Source organism: Aedes albopictus, chromosome 2 (genome assembly GCF_035046485.1).
Source record: "Aedes albopictus strain Foshan chromosome 2, AalbF5, whole genome shotgun sequence".
Classification (NCBI taxonomy): Eukaryota; Metazoa; Arthropoda; class Insecta; order Diptera; family Culicidae; genus Aedes; species Aedes albopictus.
In genome coordinates this window covers 321,403,261-321,420,290 of record NC_085137.1, presented here as the reverse complement: position 1 = coordinate 321,420,290, position 17,030 = coordinate 321,403,261, and the positions used below count along the sequence as shown (strand labels likewise).

The window sequence follows — 17,030 nt, the reverse complement described above, 5'->3', positions numbered from 1 at the left end:
CGAATTTGAATGATTCTGCACTGAATATTCAAAACAAACAAATTCATATACGCTATCCCTCTTCACACAGTCAGTCAATTCGTAGTCATTGAATATGTAGCCGATCGAGAAACATCTTCATAATTACCTACGTTTATGGCTACGATTCCTTCCAAAAAACACTTCACAACAATCAAATGGGAAAATATCTGTGTGAAGCATCGTTAAATGTAATCGAAACGTTAGTACTTTATCAGCAATTTAACACTTTGTAAGATGTTTGCAAATATTCATTGTCTTTCATTCAGTTGACAAACGAGTATCGAACAATGAATATGAATATGCAGGCAAGTGAATGAAAATTGCCACACAGTGAACTTCAACTCGTCTGCTCGAAAATTTTACGCCCTGGCTGAGAGCAGCCGTTCATTTAGCTGATGACGGAGAGTGGCTGGCATGATTTATAGTAAATGCATGTAAATTTAAAGCGAATATGCATTAAAATCCGTAAACAAGTCGTCTGATTTACATTTTCCTGCCGCAAATTTCAGTTGATCCTCAATTTACATGCTGTTTAACTTCCATATTTTTTTGCTGTGTAACTGTGTTCTTCAGAACGCAACCCAAGTAACACACTTGTCACCGAAGAGTCACGGCGGCGTAGGTTTTTGTTACGCAGAAGTCACTGTGACTTACTTCTAACAAATAAACACTTACTTGCTAGAAGTAAGTCACAGTGACTTCTGCACAACAAAAATCTGCGCCGCCGTGACTCTTCGGTGACAAGTGTGTTACTTGGGAAAGGAAATCTTAAGTTTTACCAGAATCCTAAACTATCTGATTGAACTGAACTCATACTTTTAGAACCGAATTCAATATTCAACATATTCCAGAATAAGGCTTATAATACAAACAGTTAGAATTAAATTAAAAAGAAACCTAATTTCTAGGAATAGCTTTGCCGATTCGCCAAGAGAGTATTTGTAAATTTGAAAATTGCTAACAATATCATTTGTCATTAGCTTATTAAGACATTTATGATAATATCGCCCAAGCCTCTACGGCCCATACAAAATCAGTCCGCGACCCACCAGCTGGTCGCGACCCACAGTTTGAGAAACACTGAATTACAGTGCAAAACGGAACGAACTCACCCAAATTCCATTATACGAGAAACGCTGCGTCAATAGATTTGTTCTTACTTTTATTGCGCGCAAAGCAAGCAAAGCAAAACAAAGATAACCGTACACATCGTAGTTGCTACTCCGTGATTGACCAGAGCAATCGAAATTGCACAAAGAACAAATGAATAGGGCTTGGGTCTAGCTTACTATTCTCAATGTACACAGTTTGAGAGCTCTCAACTAGAGTAAGGTCAGTCGCTTCCCAACTATCGTTCAAGCCAGTTGTGTCTCGCTTCTATCTAGTTCACCTAGTCTTCAGTTGTGTGCGGCGTTTCTGTGAAAGGTTAACGCAAGGTCGTTTCGAGTGAATATTTTCAAAGCTAAGTACCACATCATTGTTCTTCCTATTGTCGCTGGTTCGCATTGTTCCGTAGCTCGTTATTGGCTGCTCGGGATTAGCCCCAGTAGCCAAACATGGACGGAAACGAGGATGCGTCCTCTGAGATTCTTCTTAATGCCGACAGAACGCCCTCCGTTGCACCAAACGCCGAACTCCAGCTTAAGAATCCTCAGCCTACTGACTCTCGCCATCGATTTTATCCGGCTTCAGCAAAAGGTCCCTATGAAGTATTCCTGCGGCAGAAAGACAAGCCGATTAACGTTCTTTTGATTTCTGCGGAACTATACAGCAACTTCAAAACGGTGAAGGAAGTCCGAAAGATTGCTTTTAGCAAAGTTCGCGCTGTCTTTACAAGTCGGGAGGAGGCAAACAAAGTTGCTCTTAATGAACTCCTAGCTCGTCTTTATCGGGTATATGTACCATCTAACCTCGTGGAGATCGATGGCGTGATTCAGGAGGCTGACATGGATTTGGAGCGCCTCCGAGAGGAGGGCGTAGGGAAATTCAATGACCCCCGCATTTCTCCGGTTACAGTACTGGAATGTACGCAGCTAACAGCTGCAACAGAAGATGCGAATGGAAAGTCCTTCAAGTCCTTCGAAATCTGTCAGGCAATTATTCCCGTTCGTATGTATTCCCCCAAGCCCATGCTTTGCAATAAATGCAAGCGGTATGGGCACACGGAGAGACTCTGTGACAACAAAGCTCGCTGCGGCAAGTGTGGCAAGTCTCACCTCGATATAGCATGTCCAATTCAAGAAAACATCTGTCTTCATTGCAAAAACAGCCACGAATCGAAAAGAGAGTGCCCTGCCTACAAAAAACGTGCTAAGTTTGCCGCAGCACGAATCTGGCAAAAGTCGAAGCTGAGTTATGCAGAAATTGTAGGTAATCTGCCTAGCTCCGATTTTCGCCATGAAAACCCATATGAATCCCTCAGTGATCTGTCGGATATTGATGAAAATGAATCGGAATCAGTCTGTAGTCGACCAGAATCCCTCAAGCGCAAAAAAAATGCTCGCCCAAGAAAATCCAAGAGGTCGAGGTCCTCGGATTATCAACAGAAACCCAAGGGTAATGTGCAGGTTCAGAACTCCTCTTTTGGTCAAACGTCCGCGCCTCATTTGAATGCAGTCCCATCTTCTTCGCGTCAGCACGGCTCTGTCAATGCCTTTCCTCCATCGTTTGATTTACCATCAACTTCTCGCCAATCGCAGCTCGCTCGTAAGCAGCCAGACTTCCACTTCAAAGAATCTGATTTTCCTGCCCTCGCAGGTGTATCCGGTGGCCCATCATTTTTCAGGACAGTTCCTAACACATCGAAGAATGCAGAAAATCCCTCTCAAACTGTTGGTCTAACAGTTACACAGATTATCAAACTAATTTCGGAGATATTTCAGCTTACTCCGGCTTGGACTGATATCCTTTTAAACTGATTCCCGTTTTGAATATCCTTTTGAAAAAGCTAATTTCATCCTGGCCACTCCTTGGACTATTGGTATCCATCGATGGCTAATGTACTTCCGAATAAGAAGTTTTCTCTGTTCCAGTGGAACTGCCGTAGCATTCTGCCAAAGATAGCGAATTTGAAATGTTTTTTACTAAAACTTAATGTTGATTGTTTTGCGCTCTCTGAAACCTTCCTTACACCTGAATTAAGCTTCAATCTCCAGCACTACAACATTCTTCGATCTGATCGAGATGTAAGAGCTGGAGGAGTTATGCTAGGGATAAAGAATTGCTATTCATTCCATCGTATAGATCTACCAAATCTGAGTCCAATTGAAGTCGTTGCTGCTGAGATTGAAATTGAAAATCAAACTTTTGTTATAGCTTCCGTGTATATTTCTCCATCATCGAACTTGAGCCCAAGTGTTTTGAGAAGACTAGTCACATCCCTTCATCATCCAGTATTTATTCTAGGAGATTTTAATGCCCATGGCTGTGCATGGGGCGAAGATAAAGATGACGGTAGAGCGAACATGCTCTACGACGTTATAGATGAATTCCACTTATCAGTGTTAAATACTGGAGAAATAACACGCATTGCATGTCCCCCGTTTCACAACAGCAGAGTGGACATTTCATTATGTTCATCTAGGTTCTCTCTAAATTGCGTCTGGTCAGTAGTAAATGATCCTGCAGGTAGTGATCATCTACCGATTCACATAACGTTTAGTACAAAATCCGCAACTGATCTGACAATATCTTATGATTTGACTAAAAACATTGATTGGGAGAAATACTCAACAATTGTTTCGATGGAAATTGAAAACTGTCTAGTAGAGGAAGCGGATCTGCATGAGTTTCTTACAACCCTGATTCTGAAGGCGGCCGAAAATTCGCAAACCAAACCAATCCCCTCTTCATTATCAAAAATTAGATCCCCTACGATTTGGTGGGACAAAGAATGTTCAGAGATTGTTAAACAGAGATCAGAGGCTTTTAAAAAGTTCAGGAAACTGGGGCGAATCCATGATTTTTTAAACTATAAAAAACTAGAAGCAAAGAGCAAAATGATACTCAAAGCTAAAAAACGCAACTTTTGGAAGCAATTTGTAGAGTCCCTTACAAAGGACACTGCTATGCCAACTTTGTGGCAGACGGCACGTAGATTGAGAAATTTCAATCCGAATACGACAGATCTACATGATTTCATTGCGGATTGGATCGACCAATTTGCTGAAAATGTTAGTCCGTGCTTTGTTCCAAATGAAAAACCGATATTCAATGAAATTAGCCCATCCGCAGTAGAATTAATCGCAGATTTTGGATTGACAGATTTAGAAAATGCCCTAGTATCGTGTAATAATTCTTCACCTGGAATGGATGGAATCAAATTTTCCCTTCTGAAAAACCTTCCCACCTCCGCTAAACAGCTCCTGCTTCGATCGTATAACTGGATCTTTCAGAACAAATCCATCCCTGCTACCTGGCAAGACGTAAAGGTAGTGGCGATTCTTAAACCTGGCAAAGAGTCCGGTATTTCACAATCATATCGCCCTATAGGTCTGCTCTCATGTACTCGAAAAGTTTTGGAGAAGATGATACTCGTTCGGCTGGAGTTTTGGGCCGAAAAACATCAGTTATTGTCCCCGACACAATACGGTTTTCGCCAAGGAAAGGGAACCAGAGATTGTCAAGCTTTATTAGCTATAGATATTCAGATTGCCTTTCGATCGAAACAAGCTTTAACTGCAGTTTTTCTTGATATTAAAGGAGCTTATGACTCAGTCCTTATCAACATTTTATGCCAAAAATTATGTGTTCTCGGAATTCCAGCAAGATTAGCCGAGTTTTTGTTCGATCTCCTGTCCTTTAAGGTTATGCACTTCTTTCAAAACTTCCAAATCAAACACGTCCGTAACTCATTTTCTGGATTAACACAAGGTTCATCTCTTATGGCGGTAAGCTCCACAGCGCACTAGACGCCAATCACGTATTATCCTCGATTTTCTTAGGCACCATACGATATTATCCTCGATTTTAATCTGAGATTTAACTTTAGTGCGCCGATTTCGGCGCACTAAAAATAAATCTCGGATTTACAAAAACTGGCTGCGTGCGGATGCGCGCCTACTGCGCAATCGTGTTGGGAAACGTCATGATGATAAACAAAATAAATAAAACAAGCAGCTGAAATCTGCGGCAAAGTGAAAATCTCCCCAACTGCAGAATGTTTCCGGAGAATTGCCCCGCGCCGTGTGACCGTGACTACCCGGAATCTTGGGAATCATCTATCTACAGTGTTTTGCAGATAAAAGCGGTCGCAGCAGCAAAGCATAATTAGCATACTAGCGTGCGCAGCTTTTTTTTCTCGCTCGTCCTCTATGCTAAACGCAAAAAAGAGCGTTAACAATGATGCTGTACATGATGAAAAATTTGCGCAGAGAGCCATTTGTTTCAGTGCCCGCCTCACGCTATGTCTGAACCAGCAGATTATAAAAACTGAATGTACATCGGGTTTCTTTCCACCAAACATCAGTATTCAAGCTATATTTTCGTTTGCAGAAGGTTTTAAAATATTTCATCGGGAAAATTTTGATTTTTTCATCTTTTTAGCTGTTTTTCATACAAATTTACATGGAATTCTCATTTTCGGCCAATTTCGCTCCCATACAAAATGTATGGAAAAATTTTCACCGATAGAATATTTTAAAACCTACTGCAAATGAAAATATAGCTTGAATACTGATATTTGATGGAAAGAAACCCGATGTACATTCAATTTTTATAATCTGCTGGTTCAGACATAGCGTGCGCCTTGGATAGAAGATATCCTAGATTGAATGCTTGTTCTACTGCAGTACGGCCAGCGATATTCCTTGTATTCATTCTTGTTTGCTGGTAGCTCACTAATGATTTTATAACAGGATTGACCTTTTTGCTCATATGTGGCTGTTTTGTGCCGAAGGAGATCTAGTAAGAATTCATTCTAGGCTTCGACATGGTTTTTCAAGGAATGCCTCCAGAAATTCCATTCGATTTTTTTTCCAAGGATAACTCCAGTATTATTCCGGAGATTTCGTAAGAAATTCCTTCGAAATTTGGAGGATTTCATCAGGGAAATCTTTCGGGAATCCAGAAACTCTCGAAAACGGCTATAGGATTTTCCTTCGGAAACTCCTTCAGCAAAACGACAACATATATCATGATTCCTCCAGAAATTCCTTTGGAGATTCCTCCAAAGATTCCCCCAGCGATTCCTCCGAGAGTTCCCCTAACAATTCCTCTGGGATTCCTCCGGGATTTCCTCCAGCGATTCCTCCGGGAATGCCACCAGGGACTCCTTAAGGAATTTCCCCAGGATTCCGCCAGGAATTCCCCCAGGGATTCCTCCGGGAATTCCCCTAGGGATTCCTCCGGGAGTTCCCCCAGGGATTCCTTCGGAAATTGCCCCTGGGATTCTTCCGAAAATTCCCCCAGGGATTCCTCCGGAAATTCCCCCTGGGATTCATCCGGAAATTCCCCCTGGGATTCCTACGGAAATTCCCCCTGGGATTCCTCCGGAAATTCCCCCTGGAATTCCTCTGGGAATTCCCCCAGGGATTCCTCCGGGAATTCCCCAAGGGATTCCTCCGGGAATTCCCCCAGGGATTCCTCCGGGAATTCCCCCAGGGATTCCTCCGGGAATTCCCCCAGGGATTCCTCCGGGAATTCCCCCAGGGATTCCTCCGGGAATTCCCCCAGGGATTCCTCCGGGAATTCCCCCAGGGATTCCTCCGGGAATTCCCCCAGGGATTCCTCCGGGAATTCCCCCAGGGATTCCTCCGGGAATTCCCCCAGGGATTCCTCCGGGAATTCCCCCAGGGATTCCTCCGGGAATTCCCCCAGGGATTCCTCCGGGAATTCCCCCAGGGATTCCTCCGGGAATTCCCCCAGGGATTCCTCCGGGAATTCCCCCAGGGATTCCTCCGGGAATTCCCCCAGGGATTCCTCCGGGAATTCCCCCAGGGATTCCTCCGGGAATTCCCCCAGGGATTCCTCCGGGAATTCCCCCAGGGATTCCTCCGGGAATTCCCCCAGGGATTCCTCCGGGAATTCCCCCAGGGATTCCTCCGGGAATTCCCCCAGGGATTCCTCCGGGAATTCCCCCAGGGATTCCTCCGGGAATTCCCCTTGGAATTCCCCCAGGGATTCCTCCGGGAATTCCCCCAGGGATTCCTCCGGGAATTCCCCCAGGGATTCCTCCGGGAATTCCCCCAGGGATTCCTCCGGGAATTCCCCCAGGGATTCCTCCGGGAATTCCCCCAGGGATTCCTCCGGGAATTCCCCAAGGGATTCCTCCGGGAATTCCCCCAGGGATTCCTCCGGGAATTCCCCCAGGGATTCCTCCGGGAATTCCCCCAGGGATTCCTCCGGGAATTCCCCCAGGGATTCCTCCGGGAATTCCCCCAGGGATTCCTCCGGGAATTCTCCCAGGGATTCCTCCGGGAATTCCCCCAGGGATTTCTCCGGGAATTCCCCCAGGGATTCCTCCGGGAATTCCCCCAGGGATTCCTCCGGGAATTCCCCCAGGGATTCCTCCGGGAATTCCCCCAGGGATTCCTCCGGGAATTCCCCCAGGGATTCCTCCGGGAATTCCCCCAGGGATTCCTCCGGGAATTCCCCCAGGGATTCCTCCGGCAATTTCCCCAGGGATTCCTCCGGCAATTTCCCCAGGGATTCCTCCGGGAATTCCCCCAGGGATTCCTCCGGGAATTCCCCCAGGGATTCCTCCGGGAATTCCCCCAGGGATTCCTCCGGGAATTCCCCCAGGGATTCCTCCGGGAATTCCCCCAGGGATTCCTCCGGGAATTCCCCCAGGGATTCCTCCGGGAATTCCCCCAGGGATTCCTCCGGGAATTCCCCCAGGGATTCCTCCGGGAATTCCCCCAGGGATTCCTCCGGGAATTCCCCCAGGGATTCCTCCGGGAATTCCCCCAGGGATTCCTCCGGGAATTCCCCCAGGGATTCCTCCGGGAATTCCCCCAGGGATTCCTCCGGGAATTCCCCCAGGGATTCCTCCGGGAATTCCCCTTGGAATTCCCCCAGGGATTCCTCCGGGAATTCCCCCAGGGATTCCTCCGGGAATTCCCCCAGGGATTCCTCCGGGAATTCCCCCAGGGATTCCTCCGGGAATTCCCCCAGGGATTCCTCCGGGAATTCCCCCAGGGATTCCTCCGGGAATTCCCCCAGGGATTCCTCCGGGAATTCCCCAAGGGATTCCTCCGGGAATTCCCCCAGGGATTCCTCCGGGAATTCCCCCAGGGATTCCTCCGGGAATTCCCCCAGGGATTCCTCCGGGAATTCCCCCAGGGATTCCTCCGGGAATTCCCCCAGGGATTCCTCCGGGAATTCTCCCAGGGATTCCTCCGGGAATTCCCCCAGGGATTTCTCCGGGAATTCCCCCAGGGATTCCTCCGGGAATTCCCCCAGGGATTCCTCCGGGAATTCCCCCAGGGATTCCTCCGGGAATTCCCCCAGGGATTCCTCCGGGAATTCCCCCAGGGATTCCTCCGGGAATTCCCCCAGGGATTCCTCCGGGAATTCCCCCAGGGATTCCTCCGGCAATTTCCCCAGGGATTCCTCCGGCAATTTCCCCAGGGATTCCTCCGGGAATTCCCCCAGGGATTCCTCCGGGAATTCCCCCAGGGATTCCTCCGGGAATTCCCCCAGGGATTCCTCCGGGAATTCCCCCAGGGATTCCTCCGGGAATTCCCCCAGGGATTCCTCCGGGAATTCCCCCAGTGATTCCTCCGGGAATTCCCCCAGGGAATCCCCGAAGGAATTCCTGCAAGAAACCACGAAGGATTTCAGAATGAATTCCTTGAGGTGCATAGAGGAATTCCCAGATGAATTGCTAGAGGAACTTCTGGAAGAATTCCGCAAGAATATCAGGGATTCCTAAAGAAATTACAGGAAAAATTCCAGAAGGAAATCATGGAGAAACTCCAGACAATTTCTCGGAGGAATTTTCGGAGAAAATCTCAAAAGAATTTCTGGAGGCACTCCCAAAGGAATTTCTGAACGAATTCCCGGAGAAGTATCTTTCAAGGAAAAATATAGAAAAGGGGGGTTAGGTCAGAGGAAATTGTCTATTCTCGAGGAATTCCAGAATAATTTCTCGACGGAAATGCAGAAAGAAGACTCGGAGGACATGTAAAAGGAATTATTGGATGAGTCCCAGAAGGAAGGCTTGGAGGAATTCATGAAGGTTATCTCGGAAGAATTGTAGAAGGAATTCCAAAAGAAATACTAGAACGAATTCCTGGAAGAATTTCTGAATGAATTTCGTGGGGAATTCCCAAAGGAATTTCTGGAGGGATTTCTGAGGAAATTTCTGGAAGTGCTTCTGAAGAACATCCCTGACGAACTTCTGGGGGAAATTCCAAAAAAAAAAATCAGAAGTGGAATTTCTGGAACGAATTCAGGAGAAATATGTGACAGGATTCCCGGCTGAATTTCTGGAGGAAATTCTGGAGGAATTCCCGGAGCAATTTCAGAAGGAATTCACAGAGAAATTCCAGAACAAATGCTTGGAGGAATTTCCGGAGGAGTTCCCAGAAAAAAATCAGGAGGAATTTCTGAAGGAATGCCCAAAGGAATTTGTAGAGAAATTCTCATAGGAATTTCTGAAGGAATGTCCAGACTAATTTCTAGAGGTATTCCCAGACGAATTCCTGGTTGAATTTATTATTGGGATTCTCGGAGAAAAATAAATCCCCGATCTCCCTAGAACTCCAGAGGGCATAATCGGAGGGATTTAAAAAAACGTTGGAGGAATTTCAGAAGGACTGTTCGAAGGAAATCCGAAAGGAATTCTAGGAGAAATTCCAGAAGTAATTTTTGGAGAAATATAGAAGGAATTCAGAAGAATTTTCGGGAGATTCTTCCAGGATTTCCTTCGGAGACTCCTCCATGAATTCCTTTAAGGATTCCTGCCGGAATTTAGTCGGAGATTCTCACAGGAATTCCCTCGGGGAAGTCCTCCAGGAACTGTTCCGGAGATTCCACCAGGAATTGCTTCGGGGACTCCTCCAAAAATTTTTCATGGGTTCCACTAGAAACTCTTTCAAAGATTCCTGTAGGAATTTCTTCGGGGACTCCCGCAGGAATTCTTCGGAGATTCCTCCAGGAATTTCTTTTGGGATTCCTCCAGGAATTTTTTCGGAGATTTCACAGGAATTGCTTCGGGGATTCCTTTAGGAATTCCTTCAGGGACTCCAGGATTTTTTGTTTTCGGAAATTCCTCCTGGAATTTCTTCAGGAATTCCACAAAGAATTACCTCGGGAATTGCTTTGGGAATTCCTACAGGATTTGCTTCGGAGTGTCATCCAGCAATTCCTTTGAGGGGTTCCTCCAAATATTCTTTTAATGATTCCTCCAGAAGCCATCACTGAGAGCATTTTTCGAGGATTCCTTGAGAATTCTCTGAGGAAATTACTCAAGAAATTCCGATGAAATTTCTTAAGTAACCGCTGCGATTTTTTTTTGAGAAGTCCCTAAAAGAAAACCTGAGGATGTTCTGATGTACTTGAAGAATTCGTTAAGTAATGCATGTGGAAATTTCTTATGGATGAACAAATTTTTTGAGTAATCACTGTGGGAATTTATTGAGGATTCTATAGGGAAAATTCTTGAGTGATCCCTGAGAGAATTCCTTTGGGATTATGTGTGGGAATGTCTTGGATCATCCTTGAGGGAAATTATATAGGATTCCCTGAAGGAATTTCTTAAGGTTTCTTTGAGGAAATTTCACTGGAGAAGCATATCTGGATTCTCCATAATTCTCGGAGGAATCTCTGAAGAATTTCTGGAGAAATTTCTTAACGACTTTCTGGACGAATTCCTTTAGGAATTTTTGGAGAAACTCCAAGGAATTTCTGGATGAATTTCAGGAGGAATATCAGGACAAATGCCCGGAAGAATTTCTGAAAAAAAATCTGGAACAGTTTCCAGAAGAGTTTTTGGGTGAATTCTTCTAGGACTTTCTAGAGGAATGCATGGCAGAATTTGTGAAGGAATTCCCGGAGGAAATTTGAAGTGAATTTTAAGAGAAATTTCTAGAGGAATTCCCAGAGGATTTCTGGAGGTATTATCGGAGGAATTTCTGGATGTATATCCAGCGAAATTTCTTGAGATATTTCATGAAGAATTTCCGATCAAATTTATGGAAGAACTTCCTGAGGAACACCCGGAAAAAATATGGTGGAATTCCCGAATAAATTTCTGAAGGGTTTCTCCTAAGAATTTTAGAAGAATTTCTGGAGGAACTTTCACGAGAATTTCTGGAGGAATTTCCGAAGGAATTCCCGAAGAAATTCTTAAAGGAATTCCCAAAGGAATTCTAAAAGGAATTCCTGGAATAAACTTCGAAGCAATTCCTGGAGAAATGTCCGAAGATATTCGTGGAGGAATTCCCGAAAAAAATCCTGGAGGAGTTCCCAAAGAAATTACTGAAGGAATTTCCGAGGAAATTCTCGGAGGAATCCCCGAAAAAAATCCTGGAGAAACCACCGGAGGAATTCCCGAAGAAATTCCTGGAGGAATCCCCGAACAAATTCCCGGAAGCAATCCCGCAGGAATTCCTGGAGGAATATTCCTGAATAAAAACCTGGAGAAATCCCCTAAGCAATTCTTGGAGGGATTCCCAAAGAAATTTCTGAAGAAATCCTCGAAGCAATTCCTGGAGGAATTCCCGAAGAAATTCCTGGAAGAATTTCTGAAGAAATTCTTGCAGTGATCCTTGAAGGAAACCCTGGAGAAATCACTGGAGTATTTTCCGAAAAAAAAAATCCTGGAGAAATCCCCAAACAAATTCCTGGAGGAATCCCCGGAGGAATTTCCGAAGAAATTCATGGAGGAATTCCTGGAGAAATCACTGCAAGAATATTCCCGAAGAAATTTCTCGAGAAAATCCCGAAGGAATACCTGGAGGAATTCCAGAAGAAATTCCTGGAGGAATTCCCAAAGAAATTCCTGGAGGAGTTCCCGAAGCAATTCCTAGAGGGATTCCCGAATAAATTTCTGGGGGAATCCCCGAAGAAATTCCAGGAGTAATTCCCGAAGCAATTTTTGGAGGAATTTCCAAGCAAATTCCTGGAGGAATTCCCGAAGAAACTCCTGAAAAAATTTCCAAAGGATTTGCTGCACGAATTCCCGAAGAAAATCCTGGAGGAATCTCCAAAGAAACTCCTGGAGGAATTGCGAGAAATTCCTGGAGGTAATCTCGAAGGAGTTCCAGGAATTCCCCCAGGGATTCCTCCGGCAATTTCCCCAGGGATTCCTCCGGCAATTTCCCCAGGGATTCCTCCGGGAATTCCCCCAGGGATTCCTCCGGGAATTCCCCCAGGGATTCCTCCGGGAATTCCCCCAGGGATTCCTCCGGGAATTCCCCCAGGGATTCCTCCGGGAATTCCCCCAGTGATTCCTCCGGGAATTCCCCCAGGGAATCCCCGAAGGAATTCCTGCAAGAAACCACGAAGGATTTCAGAATGAATTCCTTGAGGTGCATAGAGGAATTCCCAGATGAATTGCTAGAGGAACTTCTGGAAGAATTCCGCAAGAATATCAGGGATTCCTAAAGAAATTACAGGAAAAATTCCAGAAGGAAATCATGGAGAAACTCCAGACAATTTCTCGGAGGAATTTTCGGAGAAAATCTCAAAAGAATTTCTGGAGGCACTCCCAAAGGAATTTCTGAACGAATTCCCGGAGAAGTATCTTTCAAGGAAAAATATAGAAAAGGGGGGTTAGGTCAGAGGAAATTGTCTATTCTCGAGGAATTCCAGAATAATTTCTCGACGGAAATGCAGAAAGAAGACTCGGAGGACATGTAAAAGGAATTATTGGATGAGTCCCAGAAGGAAGGCTTGGAGGAATTCATGAAGGTTATCTCGGAAGAATTGTAGAAGGAATTCCAAAAGAAATACTAGAACGAATTCCTGGAAGAATTTCTGAATGAATTTCGTGGGGAATTCCCAAAGGAATTTCTGGAGGGATTTCTGAGGAAATTTCTGGAAGTGCTTCTGAAGAACATCCCTGACGAACTTCTGGGGGAAATTCCAAAAAAAAATCAGAAGTGGAATTTCTGGAACGAATTCAGGAGAAATATGTGACAGGATTCCCGGCTGAATTTCTGGAGGAAATTCTAGAGGAATTCCCGGAGCAATTTCAGAAGGAATTCACAGAGAAATTCCAGAACAAATGCTTGGAGGAATTTCCGGAGGAGTTCCCAGAAAAAAATCAGGAGGAATTTCTGAAGGAATGCCCAAAGGAATTTGTAGAGAAATTCTCATAGGAATTTCTGAAGGAATGTCCAGACTAATTTCTAGAGGTATTCCCAGACGAATTCCTGGTTGAATTTATTATTGGGATTCTCGGAGAAAAATAAATCCCCGATCTCCCTAGAACTCCAGAGGGCATAATCGGAGGGATTTAAAAAAACGTTGGAGGAATTTCAGAAGGACTGTTCGAAGGAAATCCGAAAGGAATTCTAGGAGAAATTCCAGAAGTAATTTTTGGAGAAATATAGAAGGAATTCAGAAGAATTTTCGGGAGATTCTTCCAGGATTTCCTTCGGAGACTCCTCCATGAATTCCTTTAAGGATTCCTGCCGGAATTTAGTCGGAGATTCTCACAGGAATTCCCTCGGGGAAGTCCTCCAGGAACTGTTCCGGAGATTCCACCAGGAATTGCTTCGGGGACTCCTCCAAAAATTTTTCATGGGTTCCACTAGAAACTCTTTCAAAGATTCCTGTAGGAATTTCTTCGGGGACTCCCGCAGGAATTCTTCGGAGATTCCTCCAGGAATTTCTTTTGGGATTCCTCCAGGAATTTTTTCGGAGATTTCACAGGAATTGCTTCGGGGATTCCTTTAGGAATTCCTTCAGGGACTCCAGGATTTTTTGTTTTCGGAAATTCCTCCTGGAATTTCTTCAGGAATTCCACAAAGAATTACCTCGGGAATTGCTTTGGGAATTCCTACAGGATTTGCTTCGGAGTGTCATCCAGCAATTCCTTTGAGGGGTTCCTCCAAATATTCTTTTAATGATTCCTCCAGAAGCCATCACTGAGAGCATTTTTCGAGGATTCCTTGAGAATTCTCTGAGGAAATTACTCAAGAAATTCCGATGAAATTTCTTAAGTAACCGCTGCGATTTTTTTTTTGAGAAGTCCCTAAAAGAAAACCTGAGGATGTTCTGATGTACTTGAAGAATTCGTTAAGTAATGCATGTGGAAATTTCTTATGGATGAACAAATTTTTTGAGTAATCACTGTGGGAATTTATTGAGGATTCTATAGGGAAAATTCTTGAGTGATCCCTGAGAGAATTCCTTTGGGATTATGTGTGGGAATGTCTTGGATCATCCTTGAGGGAAATTATATAGGATTCCCTGAAGGAATTTCTTAAGGTTTCTTTGAGGAAATTTCACTGGAGAAGCATATCTGGATTCTCCATAATTCTCGGAGGAATCTCTGAAGAATTTCTGGAGAAATTTCTTAACGACTTTCTGGACGAATTCCTTTAGGAATTTTTGGAGAAACTCCAAGGAATTTCTGGATGAATTTCAGGAGGAATATCAGGACAAATGCCCGGAAGAATTTCTGAAAAAAAATCTGGAACAGTTTCCAGAAGAGTTTTTGGGTGAATTCTTCTAGGACTTTCTAGAGGAATGCATGGCAGAATTTGTGAAGGAATTCCCGGAGGAAATTTGAAGTGAATTTTAAGAGAAATTTCTAGAGGAATTCCCAGAGGATTTCTGGAGGTATTATCGGAGGAATTTCTGGATGTATATCCAGCGAAATTTCTTGAGATATTTCATGAAGAATTTCCGATCAAATTTATGGAAGAACTTCCTGAGGAACACCCGGAAAAAATATGGTGGAATTCCCGAATAAATTTCTGAAGGGTTTCTCCTAAGAATTTTAGAAGAATTTCTGGAGGAACTTTCACGAGAATTTCTGGAGGAATTTCCGAAGGAATTCCCGAAGAAATTCTTAAAGGAATTCCCAAAGGAATTCTAAAAGGAATTCCTGGAATAAACTTCGAAGCAATTCCTGGAGAAATGTCCGAAGATATTCGTGGAGGAATTCCCGAAAAAAATCCTGGAGGAGTTCCCAAAGAAATTACTGAAGGAATTTCCGAGGAAATTCTCGGAGGAATCCCCGAAAAAAATCCTGGAGAAACCACCGGAGGAATTCCCGAAGAAATTCCTGGAGGAATCCCCGAACAAATTCCCGGAAGCAATCCCGCAGGAATTCCTGGAGGAATATTCCTGAATAAAAACCTGGAGAAATCCCCTAAGCAATTCTTGGAGGGATTCCCAAAGAAATTTCTGAAGAAATCCTCGAAGCAATTCCTGGAGGAATTCCCGAAGAAATTCCTGGAAGAATTTCTGAAGAAATTCTTGCAGTGATCCTTGAAGGAAGCCCTGGAGAAATCACTGGAGTATTTTCCGAAAAAAAAAATCCTGGAGAAATCCCCAAACAAATTCCTGGAGGAATCCCCGGAGGAATTTCCGAAGAAATTCATGGAGGAATTCCTGGAGAAATCACTGCAAGAATATTCCCGAAGAAATTTCTCGAGAAAATCCCGAAGGAATACCTGGAGGAATTCCAGAAGAAATTCCTGGAGGAATTCCCAAAGAAATTCCTGGAGGAGTTCCCGAAGCAATTCCTAGAGGGATTCCCGAATAAATTTCTGGGGGAATCCCCGAAGAAATTCCAGGAGTAATTCCCGAAGCAATTTTTGGAGGAATTTCCAAGCAAATTCCTGGAGGAATTCCCGAAGAAACTCCTGAAAAAATTTCCAAAGGATTTGCTGCAGGAATTCCCGAAGAAAATCCTGGAGGAATCTCCAAAGAAACTCCTGGAGGAATTGCGAGAAATTCCTGGAGGTAATCTCGAAGGAGTTCCAGGAGGAATTCCCAAATAAATTCCTGGAGGAATTTCCGTTGAAATTCTTGGAGGAATTTCCGTTGAAATTCTTGGAGGAACCCCCGAAGCAATTCCTGAAGAAATTACCGGAAGAGTTCCTGGAAAAATCCCTGAAGAAATTCCTGGAGGCATATTCCCGAAGATAATGCTGGAGGAAATCCCGGATAAATTTTTGGAGGATTTTTTTAAGAAATTCCGAGAGGAATTCTCGAAGAAATTCCTGGAGGAATTTCCGAAGAAATTCTTGAAGGAAATCCTAAAGGAAATCCTGGAGGAATTTCCAAAGGAAATCCAGGAGAAATCCCCGATGGAATTCCTGGAGGAATCCCCAAAGCAATTTCTGGGGAAATTTCTACAGGAATTCCCGAAGTTATTCCTTTAGGTATTCCCGAAGAAATTCCTGGAGGATTTCCCGAAAAAAATTCCAGAGGATATACCGAAGATTTCCCGGAGTAATGTGTTGAGTGATTTCTGGACAAACTGCCAGTGAAATTTCTCGAATAATTTCCAGAAGAACTCGTGGATAAATTTCTGGAAGGATTGCCGATGGAATTTTTGAAGGAATTCCAGACCAAGTTTTAGAAGGAACTCGCGGATTTTTTTTTCAGGAATAACCGGAGGACCTTCTGGAGAAAGTATCAGAATAAATTCTAGTTTCCCGACAAAATTCCTCCAAAAATTCTCAGAGGATTTTCTGAAGGTTCTCTCGTAGGAATTCCGTTAAGCATTTTTGGATTAATTCCCGGAAGGATTATTGGAGGAATTTCTTGAGAAAATCCTTTATAATGCCAGGAGGATTTCGTGGTTGAATTTCCGGAGGCGTTCTCGTAGGAATGTGTGTTAGTTCTTCCGTGAGGATTTTTTGAAGTAATTTCAACGGAAATTTTGACCCACAGGCGTTTCTGCTAGAGAAACCTTACCTTTAGGAAATCCTTAAACTAATTAAAGAAAATAATCCTGGATGAACGTTTCGAGCTACATACTTCCAAAGAAAATCGTGAAGCAATGTGTACTTGAGGCACTTTTGTTGAAATTTCACAAAAATATTCTACGGCAAATTATGTAATCTCTCGGTGAATAAGCAGGAATTTTGAAATAAATTTTG

The 17,030-nt window shown here is 43.9% G+C and overlaps 3 protein-coding genes across 5 annotated transcripts in view; 2 read left to right on the top strand and 1 right to left on the bottom strand.

The window, feature by feature from the left end:
• Nucleotides 1–17,030, bottom strand: part of LOC109403057 (tyrosine-protein kinase transmembrane receptor Ror) — a 278,655-nt gene that overhangs the window by 101,220 nt on the left and 160,405 nt on the right. The gene's annotated exons all lie outside the window — the stretch shown is intronic.
• LOC109408655 (G-protein coupled receptor Mth2) overlaps nucleotides 1–17,030 on the top strand; it is a 149,405-nt gene that overhangs the window by 52,989 nt on the left and 79,386 nt on the right. The window lies entirely within an intron of this gene.
• Nucleotides 6,999–12,145, top strand: LOC134288229 (basic proline-rich protein-like; the record flags this gene model as incomplete). The annotated part of the gene is made up of 1 exon (XM_062852349.1): nucleotides 6,999–12,145. A coding segment is annotated over one exon (1,809 nt), but the record flags the coding sequence as incomplete, so codon positions are not given.